Below are 19,616 nucleotides of genomic sequence, written 5' to 3' on the forward strand. Positions count from 1 at the left end.
TTTAATGTGTAGGAATAACCTCCAGGATAACCTCTCAACTCTGAAATCTCTCAGCCATTGACACTTTATTTTGTCTCATATTGCTCTTCCTCCTTCTGGTCGAGAAGGTTTTCTCAATCCCTTGATGCTGAGTCTCAGCTCATTCTAGGATTACTGTCCTACGTTGCCAGGAAGGTCCACACCCCTGGGAGTCATGTCCCATGTAGACAGGGGGAGGGCAGTGAGTTTGCTCGTTGTATTGGCTGGAGAGAGAGGCTGCATCTGAGCAACAAAAGAGGTTCTCTTGGGGGTGACTTTTAGGCCTAATAATTAAGTAGGCTTGACCTGTCCTTTGTGGGGTTAAGTTTCATATCAACAAACCCCAAGATTGGGGGTTCAGCCTATTGCTTTGGTTGTCTGCACTACTTGTGAGAATATCAAGAATTCAAGTTGGGGAAGTCGAATTTTCCCCCTTTCTCACCATTCCCCAAAGGGGACTTTGCAAATACTTTTTTATTCACTGTTAAAATCACTCTGGAATTTATCAGGGCATCACTCTGGCCAAACCAACAAAATCTCATGCCCTACTGAAGGTTCCATGTACTCATGGTGTTCAGTTAAGCTGTCTACATAAGTTATATTAGGAAATGCACTAGTCAAAATATAAATTTTGTACCTTATTTCTTAATTTCTATTACATCCTTTTAAATTTATCAGTTATTTAGAAGTACATAACTGAATGTCCAAACATTTGGGGATTTTCTAGTTATGTTTTTACTTATAACACAATGACATTGTAATCAGAAAACACACTGTATAATTTCACTTTGAAATTTGTTGACACTGATCTTAGTGATGTAGTCTCGGTGATTTTTTGTAAAATCTTTTGTGTGTGTGCTTGAAAAGAATGTTTACTTCACAGTAGGTACAGTGTTCTATATATACGTTCATTGGAATATAATTATAAATCATGTTGGTCAAATTTTCAATAGCTCTTCCTGTTTTTGATATGCTTCTTTTATCAGATGCTGTAAAAAGATTTGTTAACCTTTTCCATTGTGATTATGGATTGTACATGTCTTCTTGCAGTTCTGTATGTTTTTCTTTTATATATTTTGAGATGATATTATTGGCTATATATACAAATTTAGAATTCTATCTTCCTGGTGAATTAAAATAGATTGTTATAAAGTAATAGAAATGCATAGTTATGTTTTATGCATTAGTCTATTTTGTCAGATATTAATACGGCTATGCTAGCTTTCTGCATCCATACGTTTAAGATGTATTACTTGTAGCATGCATTTCATTTTTAAAATCATGCCAACTTTAGAGTTGTCAGTACCTGCTGAAATTAAAGTTTGGCTTTTATTTCCTCAACTATTACATGCATAGCTATATCTGATAAGTTCAAATATTTAGAATCGCCATGATTCTAAATATTTGTGTTTAGAATATTTCTAAATATTCTATTTAGAATTAGTCTATTTCTGTTATTTGTTGCTTGTGATGGTTTCATTTATGGTGCCATCTCTCCTTGTGTGCCTGCTTACTGCCGACTGTGGTTGGATAATGTAACTGAGATATTATTTGTTGAATTCAATTGGACTAGGATCATGAGATCTTCCTCTAAGTCAGTTTCATTGCTTTTACCTTGCACCTATGGGTTAGTTAAATGGAATCAGCTTAACCCAAGTGTGGTAGTTAGATTCAGTTGTCAACTTGGCCAGGTGAAGATGCATAGTTATATTGCTGTGGACATGAGCTGATGGCATGTGAACAGCTGATTACACCTGCAGTTGGCTAGGAGGCGTGCCTGCTGCAATGAATGATGTTTATTTAATTGGCTGGTGCTTAAATGCGAGAGCTCAAAGCAGCTCCGCATACCTCATCTCAGCACTTGCAGCTCAGCCCAGGCCTTTGGAGATGCAGAAAGGAATCACCCCGGGGAAAGCTGTTGGAACCCAGAGGCCTGGAGAGAAGGCCAGCAGAGATTACCCTGAGCCTTCCCACATGAGAAAGAACCTCAGATGAAAGTTAGCTGCCTTTCCTCTGAAGAACTAACAAAATAAATCCCCTTTTATTAAAAGCCAATCTGTCTCTGGTGTGTTGCATTCCGGCAGCTAGCAAACTAGAATACCAAGTAGAATACCAAGTAAGCCTTAAGGTTTCCGGGTCACTCAGATGATATGAACTAGGGTGATAGCCAATGTAAGGGTGGTTTACTTCTGTTTCACCCTTACTTCTAGGGGAATTGCTTTGGGGGATTCCAGTCCAATGCAGGGAATGGTTTTCCAGAGCTAGTTGGCTTAACAGGATTGATACTCCAACTTTTATGCCCCTAACCTTACAAGGACACCAAAGGTACAAGTCTGGCTCTCAACTTCCTTTTCTTGAATGCCAAACACCCACAAGGCAAAAGTGGCCTAGTCCTAGGCTCATTTCTCTGTGTCTACATCCTTTTCTAATCTCAACTCAATTTCTCACAATGTATTAGTTTTTTTCTGATGTTTATAAAGATTCAAAAATTAGTTCATCCAGTGTCTCTAAGTGACTTCAGTTAGAGTTGGTTTAAACGACCTGGCCTATCACTAGTTAAACAGAATCTCACAGCATTCTGTTATATCCTGGGCACATGGCCTTACCTTTCTAACACATGCCCTAAGGTGAAAAAGTTCTATGCTTTTCTCTGAAGAATAGTGATAGCTCTTCTTGGTAGCAAATTACCCTTATAGTACAGATGAGCTGTAAAGAAGGAGGGTTCAAATGAAGAGTTCCTGCAATCTATTCCTTCTATGAACCTCAATAAAGATATCTTCAAAATGGGGTAGGGAAGACAACATCAGAAGATCAAAAGAAGGAATGTGAAAGAGCTTGGAGAATCCTACAAAATGACCAACAATTATAATTTTTTTCTCTGCCTTATGGCTGAGCTATTCATCCATGACTTTGGTTACATCATCACGGCAGGCCAGTGGTCAGGTGACATGTCAGGTCATTCATGAATGGTTGGCAACATTTTAGAAGATACAATATTCCAGGGTCAAATAAAGAGAGACCTGTTTATAATCTAGAATTACTTTCTCAATTCTTGAACATAGGTTCTATATACTCACCCTATTCTCTAAGGGTAGCTGGATAGTATGAAGCATTTCAATCAATAATGCATACTCCAGGTATGGCTGGTTGGCATTTGAAAGACTACTCAGAGGTCTACCCTCCAAACTCAGGCTATTGTAAGTACATCAAGTACAGCTCTTTAAATCTACATTAAGGTTGCTTGATGAGTATAAAAGATGGTACATATAAATTTTCTGATGAAAATAATGGTGTTCAAGATATATGGATTGACTGGAATTACACAGGGACCTTCAACTTTGGAAATGGGTTATAAGAATCTGGCAAAGTAGGGGCCTACTGTTCTCAGCAGCGGTATTCTGGGCCCCAGGACCTTCCAGTCTTGGTTTTGGACACTTAACAGAGGATTCCATCACTTGCTCCAACTAAAAGGCGAACGATGTCCTGTGACTAGAATATTGTTACAACTGTCTCCACTGAAACTCTGATGTGAGAAAGATAATGAAAGCATGAGTGTTGGGACTTTTCCCAGCCTATAAGAACAGGCGAAAGACTAACTTTTTTGTCTGTTTGCTAATATATAAATGATATGAACAGACATTCTTCCAAGGAACAAATACAAATGTCTAAAAAGCATGTGAATAGATGCTCATCTTTACTAGCTATAAGGGAAATGTAAATTAAGCCTACAATGAGATCATCTCACATCTATAAGAATGGCTGCTTCTAAACAAATAGAAACTACAAATGTTGGAGAGCACATGGAAAAACTGAGACACTAATTGACTGCTGGTAGGAATGTATAATGGTACAGCTGCTACGGAAGACAGTTTGGTGGTTCCTTAGAGAACTAAATCTCGAGTTGCCCTACAACTTGGCATATACCCAGAAGAGTTGAAAACATTGAAAAATACATTTACACTGATGTTCACAGCAGCATTATTCACAAAGGCCCAAAGATGTGAACAATCCAGTGTCCATCAACTGATGAGTGAATAAACAACATAACGTATATAAACACAATGAAATGTTATATATGCAGCAGCAAGACGAAATGAAGTCCTGAAGCATATGACAACATGGATGAACTGGGAAGATTTAATGCTGAGTGAAATAAGCCAGAAGAAAAAAGGATAGATATAGTATAATTTCACTGTGATGGCTCTGATAAAGAAAGCAAACTCCAAATCATATGACCCGGGAAGAAAATCTGTACTCATATATAACAACGAACTAGCTGTTGCATCTCTGCAGCTAGAGTATGCAAATGATTTCACAAGCAAACACTTCCATGTTTCACATTTTTAACACTGACCATTCATAATAAAGATTCTATAAAAGAGAAAAAAATTAATAAATAGGATTGTTTATGTGTCATAGGAAAAAAGACAGTAACTACATTAACAAAAAGAAAAAACAGGTTGAAGGCTTAACTTTTGTGTCTGCTTGCTAACAAATGTTCGTATAAATAGCAGAATTTGGTTTGAAATTTGATTTCATTGTAAAAGACTACCTGGTAAGATGATAACCTCTAATCATGGGAAGCTACCAGTTTATACCAAAAAATAATTGCACTGTTGGAAACAACAAAACTGATTCAGTTCAATTTGTAACAATTGCAGTGCATCAGATTTCTAAAATGAAACCTGTCGGGACATAACCTCAGAGAAGAACTATCATGATTCTGATCAGTTTGATGCACAAACTTGCCATCTTGGACCTTTCAAGAGAAAGGCTGTTTTTCTTCAGTGGGAAAACCACAGGAAGCTATTCAGACAGCCTTGGGGTGTGGGTGCTGCTGGGTCTGGGATCCTGCCAAAAAAACCATTGCTTGTTTCTTTGCCCCAGGAATGCAATGATGCCCAATTTCTGTGTTTTTTTTTTATTCCCCCTAAACCTCCTCAACTGTGTATTCTATTCAAAATGATGTCATTTAAACAGTATCTATATTTAAAGGGATAGATGGGAGGCAACTACCCTACTTCCTTAAGTAAATACAAAACTGAAAAATTTGCATTTTTCAGAACAGTGCTGTCTTAGATTCTGCTGCATGTCCCTACCCTCCACATGTCTCTAAAAATACTGAAGCTGAAAGTTACCCAAAACGGGAACATGAACTATGTTATCATAAATAGTTTCTTGAAGAAAATTTTAAAATCTTTGCCCCCCACCCTCTTTCTATACTGGTGGGCACCTAGAACGTACTCATGTACACACAATTTTCCTGATGATATCCATTTTACAGTCTGAAATGTATTGTGAGAAATGCATCTCCTAGGTATCAGGATTCCCTTTAAAAGGACAAGTTCCCCAAAGATGGTTAAGCTAATGGAGTTAGGTCCTCAAAGCTGCTAAACATTTAAAGTAGAATCATTCCCCCCTCTGATTGAGAATTAATCCTACCACATCACTGATGGAAAAATGTTTAACATGGCAGGTAAGTGAGCTGGAAGCTGGAAACCCTAGAAGTTTAAGCTGTTTCTCGGTACCTTGTACTCTCTCCACCTGATAGACTGGAAATTTTCTTGCTAGCCATTTCACAGGAAACTTGAAAGGACACTGGGAAAACAACCATAAAACGATGCCAAAGAAGCAGTAAAATGCTGCAGCTCTTGAAAAGATTAAACTCAGGCAGCTGATCCCTCCTTGTTCTGTTGCACAGGCCTCTCATCCATTTCTAGCTGTCGCAAGAAAAAAGACAGTGGAGGCTGAAGAAAGGCCACTGAAAATGGGTGTGGGACGGTGATAAGAACAGCTACACTAGTGGGCAGCAGGCCTTGTGCCAAGCTCAGGGCTGACATAGGAACTGCGAGCCTGGCTCTCCCATGTCTCTGTCCCTAAGAGACCGATTTAGAGGGAACATAGCCAGGAAGCCCTTTCAAATTGGTGTGGGCTCCTCTAAAGTTGTGGCCTAACATCGGTTGCAGTTCCTGGGCTGACTTCCGCCGCCGGGCAATATGCGGACTCACCCCAACCTCTCCAGGTACCCATGCTCCGGGGAACATGAAACCTCAGCTTCATTCTGATTAATAATTAAACCCCTAGATTAGTAGCCTACTTGAAAAGAAGGTGGAAAAGGAAAGAAAAAGACAAAGACTGTAATCACCAGCACATTACCTCTTGAGGCCATGCCCTTTTTAAAAGAATCACTCATCCTTTCTTGTTTCCCTCCCACTTTGCTTGCTCCCAAGGACTGAAAGTTTATGGCTGTAAACCATAAAATAAACGCATTAATAAAAGGCAACAGGATGGCATGTGATCTCTGCTCACACAAAGGAACAAAAACATTTATAGAGTGCCAACTACGAGACACCTGGCACGTGAGCTCCAGTTTCATCTTCATGGCCTCCAAAAAGGTATTTTAACTATTTTTACACCTGAGGAAGCTGAAGCTCAGAAAGTTTGAGATACAATTCCAAGGTCACAGAATTAGTAGGTGGCAGTGTCTCCAAACTCAGTGTTCATTTCTACCTCACCAACTGTATAAAAATTTCCTGCCATCTCTCAGCTGGTTTAGTTCAAAAGATGAGGATAATTTGAATTTCCTTCTAAAGCTCTCACTTATTCAGACCCACATGCCATTTTAAGCGCTCATAGCTCCTTTTAAGTTTTTAATTTTTTCTTGCTCATTGCCTTTACTTACACAGAGCTTCAAATGACTTTTGGCCTTTTTCAAAAACAAACAAGTAAAGAAAAAAACAAACTCATTCTCAAAACTCAAGAATATACTACTCCCAAGACTATTAAGAGATGTGAGAGCTGAAGCAATTTTCCAAGAAGAGCCTGTCAACTGTTTTGAGCTAGCACAGAGAATTAGAGTAAGTGCATACACCCCTCTCAGAGGCTACTCCGAACAGGGCCCACTCCTTGGGACTTTCAGTCCTTTTGCAAAGTGTGCTATAGGATAATGTAGGTCTCATTTTGCGGGTATACTTCTAATCAGTGCCTACTCGAATATTCTCAATAACAGGAAGCAGTGAACAATTAAGCAAAGAATAGCAGATGTTCTGAATCGAACCTTTTACTCCTTGTGGCTGTGTGAAACTATTATATACCCCCAAAAGCCACATTTTAATCCTGATCCTATCTTGTGGGGTAGACCTCCTGTTTAGGATGGAAACCTCTGATTAGATCGTTGCCATGGAGACTGACCCATTCAATTGGGAACATGTTCTTTTCATTAGATTACTCCCAATTGGTGTGATTAGATTACTTCAGATTGGTGTGCCCGATCGTGGGTGTGGCTTTTTTATTAGATAGAGATGGGACTTCATCCATTCAGGGTGGGTCTTGACTAGTTTACTAGAGCCCTTTGAAAGGGGAAACATTTTGGAGAAACCTCAAATGCAGACATTTGGAGAACAGTTTCTTCAGAGCCAAAAGAAATGTAGACTTTTGGAGATGCTTGGAAAGCTGACAGAGAGAAACACCTAGACATGGATGTCTGGAGATGTAGAGCCTACCACGTTGCCATATTTGGGAGAAAGTTCAGAGCCAATGTAGTCACAGACATCTGAATATGCAGAAGAGGCAGAGCCCAGCAGACATCACCATGTGCCTTCCCAAGAAATGCTAAGCAAGCCAGAGCCAGAGTTTTGGCCCAGAGAAGCTCAGTGAGACCCACAGACGCTTAAAGAGGAAGTCACTGGCATCAGAAACAGGAAGCAATGAGGCAGGAGCAAGGACCTCAGAGGCCAGCCATGTGCCTTCCCATGTGAAAGGTATCAGCTTTTCTTGAGTCAAGTTATCTTTCTCTGAATGCCTAGTTTGGACATTTTTATGTCCTTAGAACTGTAAACTTGTAAGTTAATAAATTTCCTTTTTTAAAAGCTGTTCTATTTCAGGTATATTGCATGTCCAGCAGCCTTAACAAATGAATACACTCCTCTAGAGGATGTGGGAGGTATGTGTCTGGTGTTTTGTTTTGAGTTCTTACTCATATGGATTATTCTACTGGTAAGTCATTTTGGACTCATTTTTCTTTTAACCTTTATGCTATGATTCAAGTCAATCTTTGTCATTCAGGTCAAAACAAACTAAAAGAAAATCTGTTTATGGTTATATTAGCAATCTTATGGATGATTTTGCAAAGGCAACAAAATAAATGGTCTTCTTTAAGAGAAAGCAGCATTGAGCTCGTGGTCCATGTCTGGGATCCATGAGAGGCTTTAGCAGCAATGAGTAATCATTACTTGCTTCAACTCCTTCTTTTGCACCTTCCACTACTAAGATCTTGAATGAAAGAGTTGACATTAAAGGAAAGGAAAATCTGAACTACCATTGAGAAACGGGAGACACTAAAGCTCTCTCTCCTACTTAAATAACACAAAGATACATTTTTTCATGGATTTGTATCCCAAGTCAGAGTGTCAAGTTCTTAAAAATATCCAAATGCTTCAAGAAATCCAGAGTCAATTGCAAAGACACCCAAATTGTCCAGAGTTCCAATGACAGGTAAGCTCTGGCTACAAGGTATTGTGTCTATTTCACATATCCTTCAAAGTAGGCCTCTACTTTAAAGTATCATTATTAATATATAGTTATCATTATAATAATAACAGTATCATTATTCCAATCATGCCATTTCTCAAGACACTGCTGAATATACACTTATTTAATGCTAAGAAGGTTCCTCTAATTTACCAAACATGCTTATGTCTATTCTCCCATTAACTCCTGACATTTGGCACATTTGCTTCTGTTTAAACCCCCTACACAGGAGGTACTTTACGATTTTAGCCTGATAGATATAAACTCAAGATAGCTAACTTGGATGGTATGCTTTCACCAGTAATTAAATATTCTAGAAGTAAGAAACATGTAGTCTTTTCTTCATTGTTAAAAAACAAAAACAAGAAAGAATTATCATATGACCCAGCAATTCCACTTTTAGGTATCTACCCTAAAGAACTCAAAGTAGGGACTTGAATGGATATCTGTACACCAATGCTTATAACAACATTATTCACACAAAAACCAAAAGGTGGAAGTAAGCCAAGATGAATGCATAAACAAAATGTGGTCTATCCTTACAATGTAATATTAAGGAATGAAACTGTAAAAAGGAATGAATTCTTCACGTTTGAATTTATTATGCCGAGTTAAATAAGCCAGATGCAAAAGGGTGGATACTGTGATTCTATTTATATGACATATCTAAAATAAGCAAATTCATAAAGACAGAAAGATTAAAGGTTACAAGGGGCAGGGAAAAGGAGCAATGGGGAGTTGTCACTTAATGGGTATGGAGTTTGTTTCAGTGATGAAAAAATTTTGGTAATGATGGTGGTGATGGCAGCACAACATTGCTATGGTAATTAATGTCACTGAAACGTATACTTAATGGTTAATATGGGAAATTGGTAAATGTTACCACAACAAAAGTTTAAAAACAATGAAAAAGAAAACTCTTCAAGGAAACTTTTCTTATGAAAGAATTACTTAACCCTAAGGAAGGCCAGACACTCTAGAATTTATCACTATCATCACATAAAATGTTATATAAACAAGTCATAAGGACAATAACTTTGGGAATAGGATGTTCTCAAACAGTTTTTCACATCTTCTATGGCAAAAAGGCTATAGTGTTAAGTACTTTTGGAAATACCTGGAAGGCCCTTTGGAAAAAATAAAACGGAGACATTAAAAAATCCTACAGAGAGCAAGCAAAACCCTTCAAAGAGCTCAATGCCAAAATGTGTCCTTTCATGAAATGCTAAGACATTTATGATTTATGTTGAATCCCAAAGGCATTCTGTTTTAATATACTCTGGAAATGATCTTTCAATACAATAACAAATCACTGAAAGCATCGCCTAAAGTTAATGAGATAGTAAAGGCTGGAAAGAAGCGCAGATGAATAAGGTAATGTCACATTCAACAATAGCTACCATTAATAGTTTGATAATAAATCATACTTCTGCACTCGAAGGCAAAAGCGCTTTCTGACACTGTGTCTTAGCTGCCTACCAGACTATGAGCTCCTTGAGGGCAGAGGCTATCTTATTTTTGACTCTTGCTGCATTGTTCATTTATCTATCAAATCACTCATTAATTTTTCTCATCTTTCAAAACATATTTAATCAGTTCCTACTATCTGCCAGGAACTAGTTTTGCCCCTTCCAAGCTAAGAACAACTTGGGTAAAGATGTTCCACTAATGACATATACAGCACCTGGATGACATACCTTCTAGTAAATTTTACTTCCTTGTCCAGGTGATGATCAGAAACTTAGGAGGCTGCCTTAGTCACCTTTGCATCATCTAAACATGTAGGATTGGAGCTCAAATGTTTGTTGAACTGAACTGCTATAACAGTCTTGAAAATAAACTCATGCAAACATGTTTTGGGTGTTTTAAATATTCAATTTAAAAAATATATGTATATATAGATACATAAAATTTACATTGTATGCAGTCCTTGTACATATAAGCATGTTAAATCCATAAAAGATCTCTGAGTTCAAGCTTATGGCTCCCAGGACCATCAAGGAGCCAGCAGCTACTTTCACATTCATTTCTCCCTACAGCCCAAAGGTATTGAGGGTGAAGGGAGGAAAGGAGAGGATAAGTGTATTACATAAATAAAAAAGAAAGCACAAGAACAGATGATAGTTGGGGCTCTCTTTTCATCAGGAGTCAAATCAGTGCACCTAATGGTGGGGAGAGAACTGACCCATAGAATCCTGGGCTGGGTATCTTCCCTTGGCCTCCAATTGGATGCAGTTGGGTTTAAAGAAATAAAATATCTCATCAAGAGACAATATAAGGGTGGTGCAACAGTAGTTCAGTGGCAGAATTCTCACCTGCCATGCCAGAGACCCAGGTTTGATTCCTGGTGTCTGGCCATGCAAAAACAAAAACAAAAACAATAAAAAGACTATACAATCTCAGAGTCATAAAACAAAGTCTAGCAGTAGATCAGCCCCCACACTTCCCTTTTCCTCAGTTGAAGAAAATGAGCGCCCAAAGAGTGTTAACTTTCTAAAGCCACAAGAGAAGCCACCATGGGACTGGGACTGGCAGGAATGCTTGTCTCCCAGTATCTTATTCAGGAGAGCTTAGCAATGGAAGTAAGAACAATGCCTTACTAAGACTCACAGACATGTTTTTGGTCTTCAAGGAGCCAATGAAATTGTGTGCAAAACTGTGCAGCTCTTTGTTTTTCAGGGGAGCATAGTTTATTGATTTCATCAGAGCCTGAACAAGTTGCGTGGCTCAAAAAATTTAGGTACCAAATTTAAAAATGTTTTGCATGAGGAAGAACAAAGGAATTGTCAATAATGCAGGGTGTTGAAAATAGATGGTAATTAATATTTTTAAACTTTAACTTATGTGTGAGAATAAAGCAAAAAATGTTTATTTGGTACAAAAAATATATATAATGCTATATTTTCTACTCTTGAAGATTTAACATTATAGTTTCCTCATTTTTAAAATGGCTACACTTTACAGTCTTTTTTAAAAAATTAAAGTTCCAATTCTAAACCCCATTCTCTTTTGTTCACATAATCCACTTAGCAAAAATTATTTTCATTTCAAAATGGTAGCAGCTCCTGAATTTTCTAAAATAATAATTTGATTAAACATGCTATGCTAAAAAAAAAAAATTAGGTACCACTGTGGCAAGGGATGGGCTTGGTGGAAGGGAAGGCTAAAGGTGAATGAGAGAGTTCCCCACTAAAAGGAAACCAGTATTTCAATAATGTGAAGGCTGTGCCTGGGCCAGTCTGCCAGTGGAACTAACCAAGGAGAAAACAGCCCTACACTTTCTGGTCTGGGTTGTAAAAGGGTCCTAAAAGAAAAAAATATGTTTAGGTAGGCATGGCATGTCCTTGTGAACGCAAATGTCAAGGAAAGAACTAAGTAGCATAAGTTTTAACTACTGATTAGGTGGTCTAGGAAGACTACAGGTCAGAAGTAACAACAAGAGCGGTGTTCTCTGGAATCATGGAAAAGGTATTGGCAGCAGTAGTCACAAGATACAACAGAAGGCTGCTATGGCCTCTTAAAAGCTAACCAATTACGTCTCTCCCTGTACCTGCTCCTGAACAAATGAAGAGCCCAGAAAGAGACCCACACACCCCAGGAGACCTACTGTGAACACAGAGGTCTATGCTTTCTTCTTGTTCCCGATGTCAACACCCGTCCCAGGAGTGGACAAAGGCCTTGGTACTTGGTCACAGGGAACTAGATACACGTCAGCCATTGCAATTTCCCTGGGAAACAGAAAATATTTTCCCCACTGTACAGATGAGGAAATTGAAGCAAAGGGAGGAAGGTCCAAGGTTTTTCAAGGAGGTGAAGAGCCAAGAGTTCTGAGGTTAGGGCTTGCAACTGAACACTCACACTGGCTCCTGCTGGATATTCCATCTCCATTTGGGAACCAAGCAGTTCTGGAGATTGGGGAAACACAAGTTGCTAAGGACAAAGATGTGGGATACAATTTATACCACACAATCATACATATGGAATTCATCACACATTAAAATAGAAGACTTGAGGCCCTCACCGGGTAAATGAGATAGGAAAAGAACCTGGGAGTTACTCATCATTTTCCAAATCAGAGATTTATGTCCCTTTTGGAAAGGAGAGGGAAAACCTGGCAGCAGCCCAGTTTTGAGTAATCTTTGCCACTGAGAAGCTGTACACAAAAATTTCTGGCACAAGCTCTGGAGAACTCTTCCGCTTGGGCTCTAGCCAGTCCTTGTAAATGAGATTTAAAACTCTATCATATCAGAGGAGCAGGGAGTATCTTAGATGCAGCACCACAAATCCCTCTGCCTATAGCTAAATTTCAAAGTTAAAGTAGGAATGTTTGGAAAGAAAAATTATCTATGTGTATCTGGATAAGGAAAATTAAAAAAGACACAAAAGGTAGAAAGCAAAGGTGAACAGTGATCAGGATGGTTGGAATATGGTTAATATCTTCTTTATACTTGAATCTATTTTATGATTTTTCTGCAATTAAAATGCATTGCTTATGGAAAAATAAAATAAAACTAGGTAAAGGAAATATAAAATATGAAGCCTAGTAACCTAGAGAAGCACTAAAGAGCCAGAGCTTATTTCATCCAACTGACACATTTAAGGAAAGAAGAAATGGAGGTGGTGGAGTGGGGGTTATGGACAGCTTGCTTGTATTCCCTCAGCTGGTCAATGAGGGATGCACAGCCAGGTCCCTGGAAATCCCCCAACTCCTTGGCCTCTGAACCACTCAGCTGCAGCTGCTGCTTTTCTTAAGATTAGGAAACCCCCTCAGTTTGGCACTAGGTGAAAAAATTTTATGTGGAATTGTAAAATTCAGAACAGCAACCTCAAATGTTACACAAAGGACTTCAGTTTCCGACTCAACAAACAGCTTGAAATGGAAATGGTGCTCACCAAGACAAAAGGACAACTGGTAGGGAAGTAGATGTTCGAGGCTCAGTCGCAGCTGCTGTACTGAACAACAAAAGTGCGCCGTGTTTTCTTGTCTCTAGCTATTTACATGCTATTCCTTCTTCCTGTAATGCTTTCTTCTTGCCCTCTCTCTCCCATGTCTTTCTAGAAATTCCCACTCATTTCTTTCACATCAACTCAGAAGTCACTCTCTCCAAGGCCTTCCCTGACCTTCCCAGTCTTGGCGAAATTAACTGGTACGAAGGAACCACAATGAGAGCTGTGCCTTGACTACAGAGCATACTGCCATGGAATGAGATCACCCTATTGGTTTATAGGCCTGACTCACCCTTTAGATAGCATTCCTTGAAGGCAGTGGCTATTTTAATCATCTTTGTATCTCTGGCACACAGTAAGGACTCCAATGTCAGTTGAATAAATGAGTGCCCGCTAAGAGACAGAATAAGACTAACCTTTCCTTCCAAAACTACAATGTGCCTTTCCATCTTCTAATTGGTACGTTTGCAGGGCTCTTAGGCTACTAGGTGCCTTAGGACAGAGGTTTTTCTCAGAGAAAGTTTAAATACCTGCGTTAAATCTTGGTACTGCAACTTAAGTGACAAGCGAATATGATGTAGAATTACATAATACTAAAAGATAAATGGACAGGTTGGCTATGACAAACGTCTAAAAGATATATATATATCTATCTCATATATTTTATCTTTTATATTTATTATATATATATAATTTACCCTATGATGATACCAGCTCACATTATTCCTACATCACCCTCTTCCAATCACTCCTCAAAACTCACATGCACACCTGCACACAAAAAGCTAACAAGTCACTTCGAGAAGTTTAATCATAACTCATCAATACTGCCACAGAAGATCCCATCTCATAGTAAACACCAGAATGAGCATATTATTAGGGGCTCTAATCACTAATTAAAATCTTAAGATCAGGTTTCCGGGCACATCTTGCTACATCAGCGTAGGAGAAATGTCCCAGGTGGTAGGCACACCAAGTTTAGAGCATGCTTCTTCATAACAGGCTGCTTCTGCAGTTTAACAACGTGGGGGAGTGACAGAATTGTGCAACAGGATCAAGAGCCCTCCATGCCTGGCTCTGCAAGTCTGAGGTAAGTCTCTGGTCAACTTCTGGGTCCAGAAACAAGGCAATTGTTGCTTAAACACCAGAAGGTGCCTAACTTGACAACTCAGAGGGAAAGAGAATAGTTATAATATTCAACATTACCCCAGGTCCCTCACATTCTGGGACAGAGAAAGAGTATGAGGGAACTTTCTGGGGTGAAATGTTCTATATCTTGAGTCTATATCCATATGAGTGTAGACAGCTGCCAACACTTAGAGAATTGTTCTCTTGAGATCTGTGCATTTTACTGTATGAATTTTACCTAGAAAAAAAACAAAGAACTACGCACAGATATTAACCTCTAGTTACTAGGTTTACTTTCTGCAGTAGCATGGGCTAGCAGTTATTTTAAACTACTTTCTGTGTATTCTAGACTTGAGCGAGTAAATATATTGTGGATAATAAGAGTCAGGTTTCCTACTGCCAGGGAGGGTAGTTACAAATATGGAAAGGGGGGAATTAACATCACCAAAGGGGATAAAATGCATCATGTGCCTCATGAAAGGAAGCTACGACATCTATTATTTGCCAAAAATTCATAACCTGAATCTAATCATGAGGAAACTTTAGACAAACCAAAATCATGGGGAAATTCTACAAAATAACTGGCCTGGACACTTCAAAATGTTGAGGTTAAGACAGACAAAAGAAAGGCTAAAGGACTTTTCCAAATGAGGGAAGTCAGAGGGACATGTAACTAAAGGTAATGCCTGATCCTGAATTGGCATCCCCTCTGAGATGGGGAGAGGGCCAGAGGGTGGAGATGACCCAGAACATTAGTACAAATAACATTTGAAATACGGACAGTGGGTTAGAGAACAGCACGGTACTAACATTAAATGGCCTGAATTTGATAAGTATATTGAGTTTGGATAAAAGAATGTACTTGTTCTTAGGAAATATACAGTTAAGTACTTAGGGGTAAAGGAGCACAACGTCTCCCACTTACTCTCAAATGGTTAAGAGAAAAAAAAATATATGTATATAACAGAGAGAAGAGAGAAAGAAGATGGAAAGAGACAGAGAGGGGGAGAGAAAAGCAGGCATATGCACAAATGGGGCAAAAAGTAAACATGATTGGATGAATTTGGTAAATGAATTTGGGTAAAGGGAATATCAGAAGTTTCTTGAACTATTACAACTCTTCGTAAGTTTGAAATTACACCAAAATAAAATGTTGCAAAAAAAAAAAAAAAAAAAAAAAGCCCCAGGTCCCTCCCCTGGCAAAAAATATTTAGGTAAAAGGGTAACAACAACATCCTAACCCAATGTCTTCAGAGAAATTCTTTCAAAATATTAGCTTCAAAATTATGCTTTTCCCTCTGGTATCAACTCTACTTAGTTCTGAACTCCTTTTTAGAACTAAAACCATGGCTTATATAGCTGATAAAGTCTTTGAAATTCCATTGGCAGATACAATCATTTCAGAAGGTTCTGCAAGGCAATAAGCAGAAATTGGGATGACAGCACTCCAGAACTGCCGTCCCCCCAACCACACCCGCCACCAAGTCCTCAATTTTGTTTTCTGCAAGACGAAACACTTTACCTGGCTATATGCCGAGTTAAGATCAAGCAGAGTAAGAAATTATTTGTGAGAAGCTGATCGGCCAGTCATAAAAGCAGAGAACAATATCCTTCCCTATCTCCAGTCCTATAAAGGATCTTTACTCACTATAGTTACGGTAATAAACAAGAGTATTCTTTAAGCAGAGCCTATTCTGCCAACCACCACCCCCCAACCTTCCTATCTGTATTTGTGGTTAATCAAGACTCAAGGATGTCCTTGGTCCCTGAAACTATCATAGGAAAAAAATATCTTCATGAACATCCAAGGAGACATTTTAAAAAGTCATTTTTAACCCCACAGAATCTTTTTGAAACAATGACAACTATGATATGACTCAGTATAGAAAATATTGTGCTAAGTAAGCAATAAGAAAAATTCACATGCACAGAGATGAAAATGTAATTGGATTTGTCATTTCAAAGTATCAACGTTAGGTTTGCAGATAATAGAGAATGACATTCTCCTAAATGAATAAAGAAGTTAGCCAAGTAAGTAAATGCTGTGCTTCTACTGTTAGGAAATATGTGCACCAATGAAGCAACCTTTTCAGCACAAAAGAAACTTAATACCCAGACCACAGGAAACGTGATCACTATGGGAATAGCACAGCTGTTAAAATCCAAGTCAGTTTGTATTAAATCGTCCAGCATGTTTATGCAAAACAGGACTATCTGAATGACCAAGAGGAAATAATTGTTAACAAAAGTGGTACTTATATTTAATTTAATGCTTACAATAAGTAGGAAGGAAAAATACAGAGCTATTCACTTTTTGTTTTTTTCGTGGGCAGGCTCCAGGACTCGAACCTGGTCTCCAGCTCGGCAGGTGAGAATTCTTGCCACTGAGCTACGGCTGCACCTCCCAGAGCTGACCTCACTTAACTGATATGCTCATGATTCTTTTATAAAACAGTATCTCAAGGGCCAATTTAATTGGAAATAGAACAAGGAAGAATGAGTGTGTGCATTTCACTCAGAGCACCCAATTATCTTTATTTCATTGACTAGTGAGACCTACATAAAGCCATAGGAAAAGCTATAGGTGCCTGGGCCAAACGATTTCATTCTGAAAATCAACAGTGCCAATGTTATTTTGAGACCAATTAGCTCAGTCATTCAAAGAAGAAAAAAAAAAACTTCTCCGTTAAAGAGCATATAATCCTAAAACTTGTATTTCTGAATACAGAAATACATGCAGCCACCCTTGTGGTCCTGACTTGCGTAGCATCAGATACAGTAAAGAAACTACAGAATGAGCTCATGGGTAACTCCTGACAAAGGGCAAGCTTTAAATCTCACCATAGGGACTGGGATGCACAATGAGAAAACAGGGACTTAAGTTTAGAGTCAAAAGCTAAAAGAAAAAAAAAAACCACTAAATTGTTGAGCACCTAAATTTAATCAAACACATCAACATTGTCAAATCTAAGTTAATTTTTGTTTATTGTATATTGTATGATAGGGGTCATATTCATTCTTTTTCCATGTGAGATCCCATTATTGCAGCACCACTTGTTGAATTTTGCTTTGTTTTTTCTTTCTTTCGTTTGCTTACTTGTTTGCTTTTTTTTTGGTTTTTTTTAGGCAGTGCAAGAGCCGGGACTTGAACCCGGTCTCCTGCATGGCAGGCAAGAATTCTACCACTGAACTACCCTTGCACACCCCCCTAAGTTATTATTTTTTTGAATATTTTTATTAAGATATCATCAGACACAGTCCATCCAAAGTATACGATCAGTGGCTCATGATATCATCACATAGTTGTGTATTCATCAGCATGATCGTTTTTAGAACATCTGCATCTCTCCAGAGAAAGAAATAAAAAGAAAAAAAAGAAAAACGAAAACTCATACACCCCATATCCCTTAAAGGTGAACTACTGATGATGGTTTTCTACGACATGAGTTAGCTTTTTTGAGAAACTGGTGAGGATTGTGCCTCTCATCTGATATGACCCAAGTGGAATTTTCAAGGAAGGCTCATCAACTCAGAGTAGAGAAGAATTTCCCTACACTTCAGTCCTTCCACACTGGGAGGTATGGGCTGTACTGCAAAGAATCGCCAAATTATTACTGAGAGGCCATAATTTGGGGTTAGTAACCCCAAGGCTATTTTTGCCTGACATTTATTTCTACAGGAAAATCTTTACTTATTAAGAATCATGAGGTAGGAAAGCAAATCGCTGGACACTGGAAGACTTAAGGAAGCACCCAACAGGAAATGAGCTGTAACATACAGTGTACATGTAAAAATAACAAAGCCTATTAAAAAAAAAAAAAGATGCCCTCACCATGGCCTTGAAATTCATCAGTCTGACGGTTCCCATTACAACTGAGGGCAAACCAGCTCTATTTTTAGAGCCTCTGGAAAGATCAAAGCTGAAGGGCCCCTTTTATTGGCTCTGCAGGCAGATCCCTAATCTCTGTTTACTCTTTGTTATTATGCAGATCTCCAAAAGACAGGCAGCTGAAGACTGCCTGGTATCTTCATCCTTTGAGTAACACTTAAAAATTGCTCTATGATGGTCAATAGAGGGGGAACTCTCTTTGGGGGAGGAACAAAGACTCAAGGTCAAGCCAAAATTACTGTGATGCAAGTATTGATATAGAGCTAAAAATATCCAGTCCAGTCTTTCTCCAAACACTGTAATCCAAATTTTTTTTCAGGCTGGCTTCTCTGCGAGATTTAATACAGAAATATGAAAACAACCAAATGTTTCCTGGTTTTTTAGACCCTCCCCCTCCCTCAAACAAACCCTGAGTTGGTTTCACCGCCTCCGGCTGGTAAGGCAGGGGTCAAATGTTGATGGCTCACTTTTAAAAACAAGTCCCTCAAATGCAAAATGACTTACTTTGGAAGAACAAGCTGTACATTTGTCAAATGCTAGGCTGACAGGAAGGACGTTATCAAACCGCGACAGGAATCCCCGGATCTAAATAAACAAACAAAAAATTCACATCAGGCACAGAATAATCACACCTATAAAAATGCATGTCCAGGTTCAGACAAGAAGTGAGAAATGATTAATATGGTGGCCTTGACACAGATTAGCAGCAAAAATAAAGTTCAACACAAATATTCTCCTTTGTGTAATACTCAGTTTGGGAAAGAATATTATTCCATTAGGAACTAGAGCCTACAAACTTTTCAGATAACTGAGAAATAAAAACAAATTGACATCAAAATACAAAAAGAAAGCTGCAAAATCTAACATGCTGCTTTAATAAATATTTTCATAAATATAACAAGTCAAATTGTTTACTATGACTCAATGACTCAACTCTCATACATAAGTTTTCTCATGCATAAGTTAGGGTGAAGATGTGAAAAGTACATTTACATGATATAATATTGGGTGGGGCTTCCCTAAGTGAGAGGGTCAGGGTCTACAGAAGGCAGAAAATGATCCTAAATATCTATCTGGTTATATGCTTCACTTGGAACAGAGATAA

General features: G+C 38.5%; 1 protein-coding gene and 1 non-coding gene across 14 annotated transcripts in view; both read right to left on the reverse strand.

Moving 5' to 3' along the window:
- ATG7 (autophagy related 7) overlaps window positions 1-19,616 on the reverse strand; it is a 300,207-nt gene that overhangs the window by 165,874 nt on the left and 114,717 nt on the right. For all 13 annotated transcript variants that reach the window (XM_077116532.1, XM_077116543.1, XM_077116542.1 and 10 more), the window contains one exon: window positions 19,016-19,096. In XM_077116532.1, coding sequence (XP_076972647.1) covers window positions 19,016-19,096 — 81 coding nt within the window. The remainder of the gene's footprint in view (window positions 1-19,015; window positions 19,097-19,616) is intronic.
- TRNAG-GCC (transfer RNA glycine (anticodon GCC)) lies at window positions 17,753-17,822 on the reverse strand. The gene has a single exon. It is a non-coding gene; the product is annotated as a tRNA-Gly (tRNA).

Source organism: Tamandua tetradactyla, chromosome 9, assembly GCF_023851605.1.
Source record: "Tamandua tetradactyla isolate mTamTet1 chromosome 9, mTamTet1.pri, whole genome shotgun sequence".
NCBI classification, from domain to species: Eukaryota; Metazoa; Chordata; class Mammalia; order Pilosa; family Myrmecophagidae; genus Tamandua; species Tamandua tetradactyla.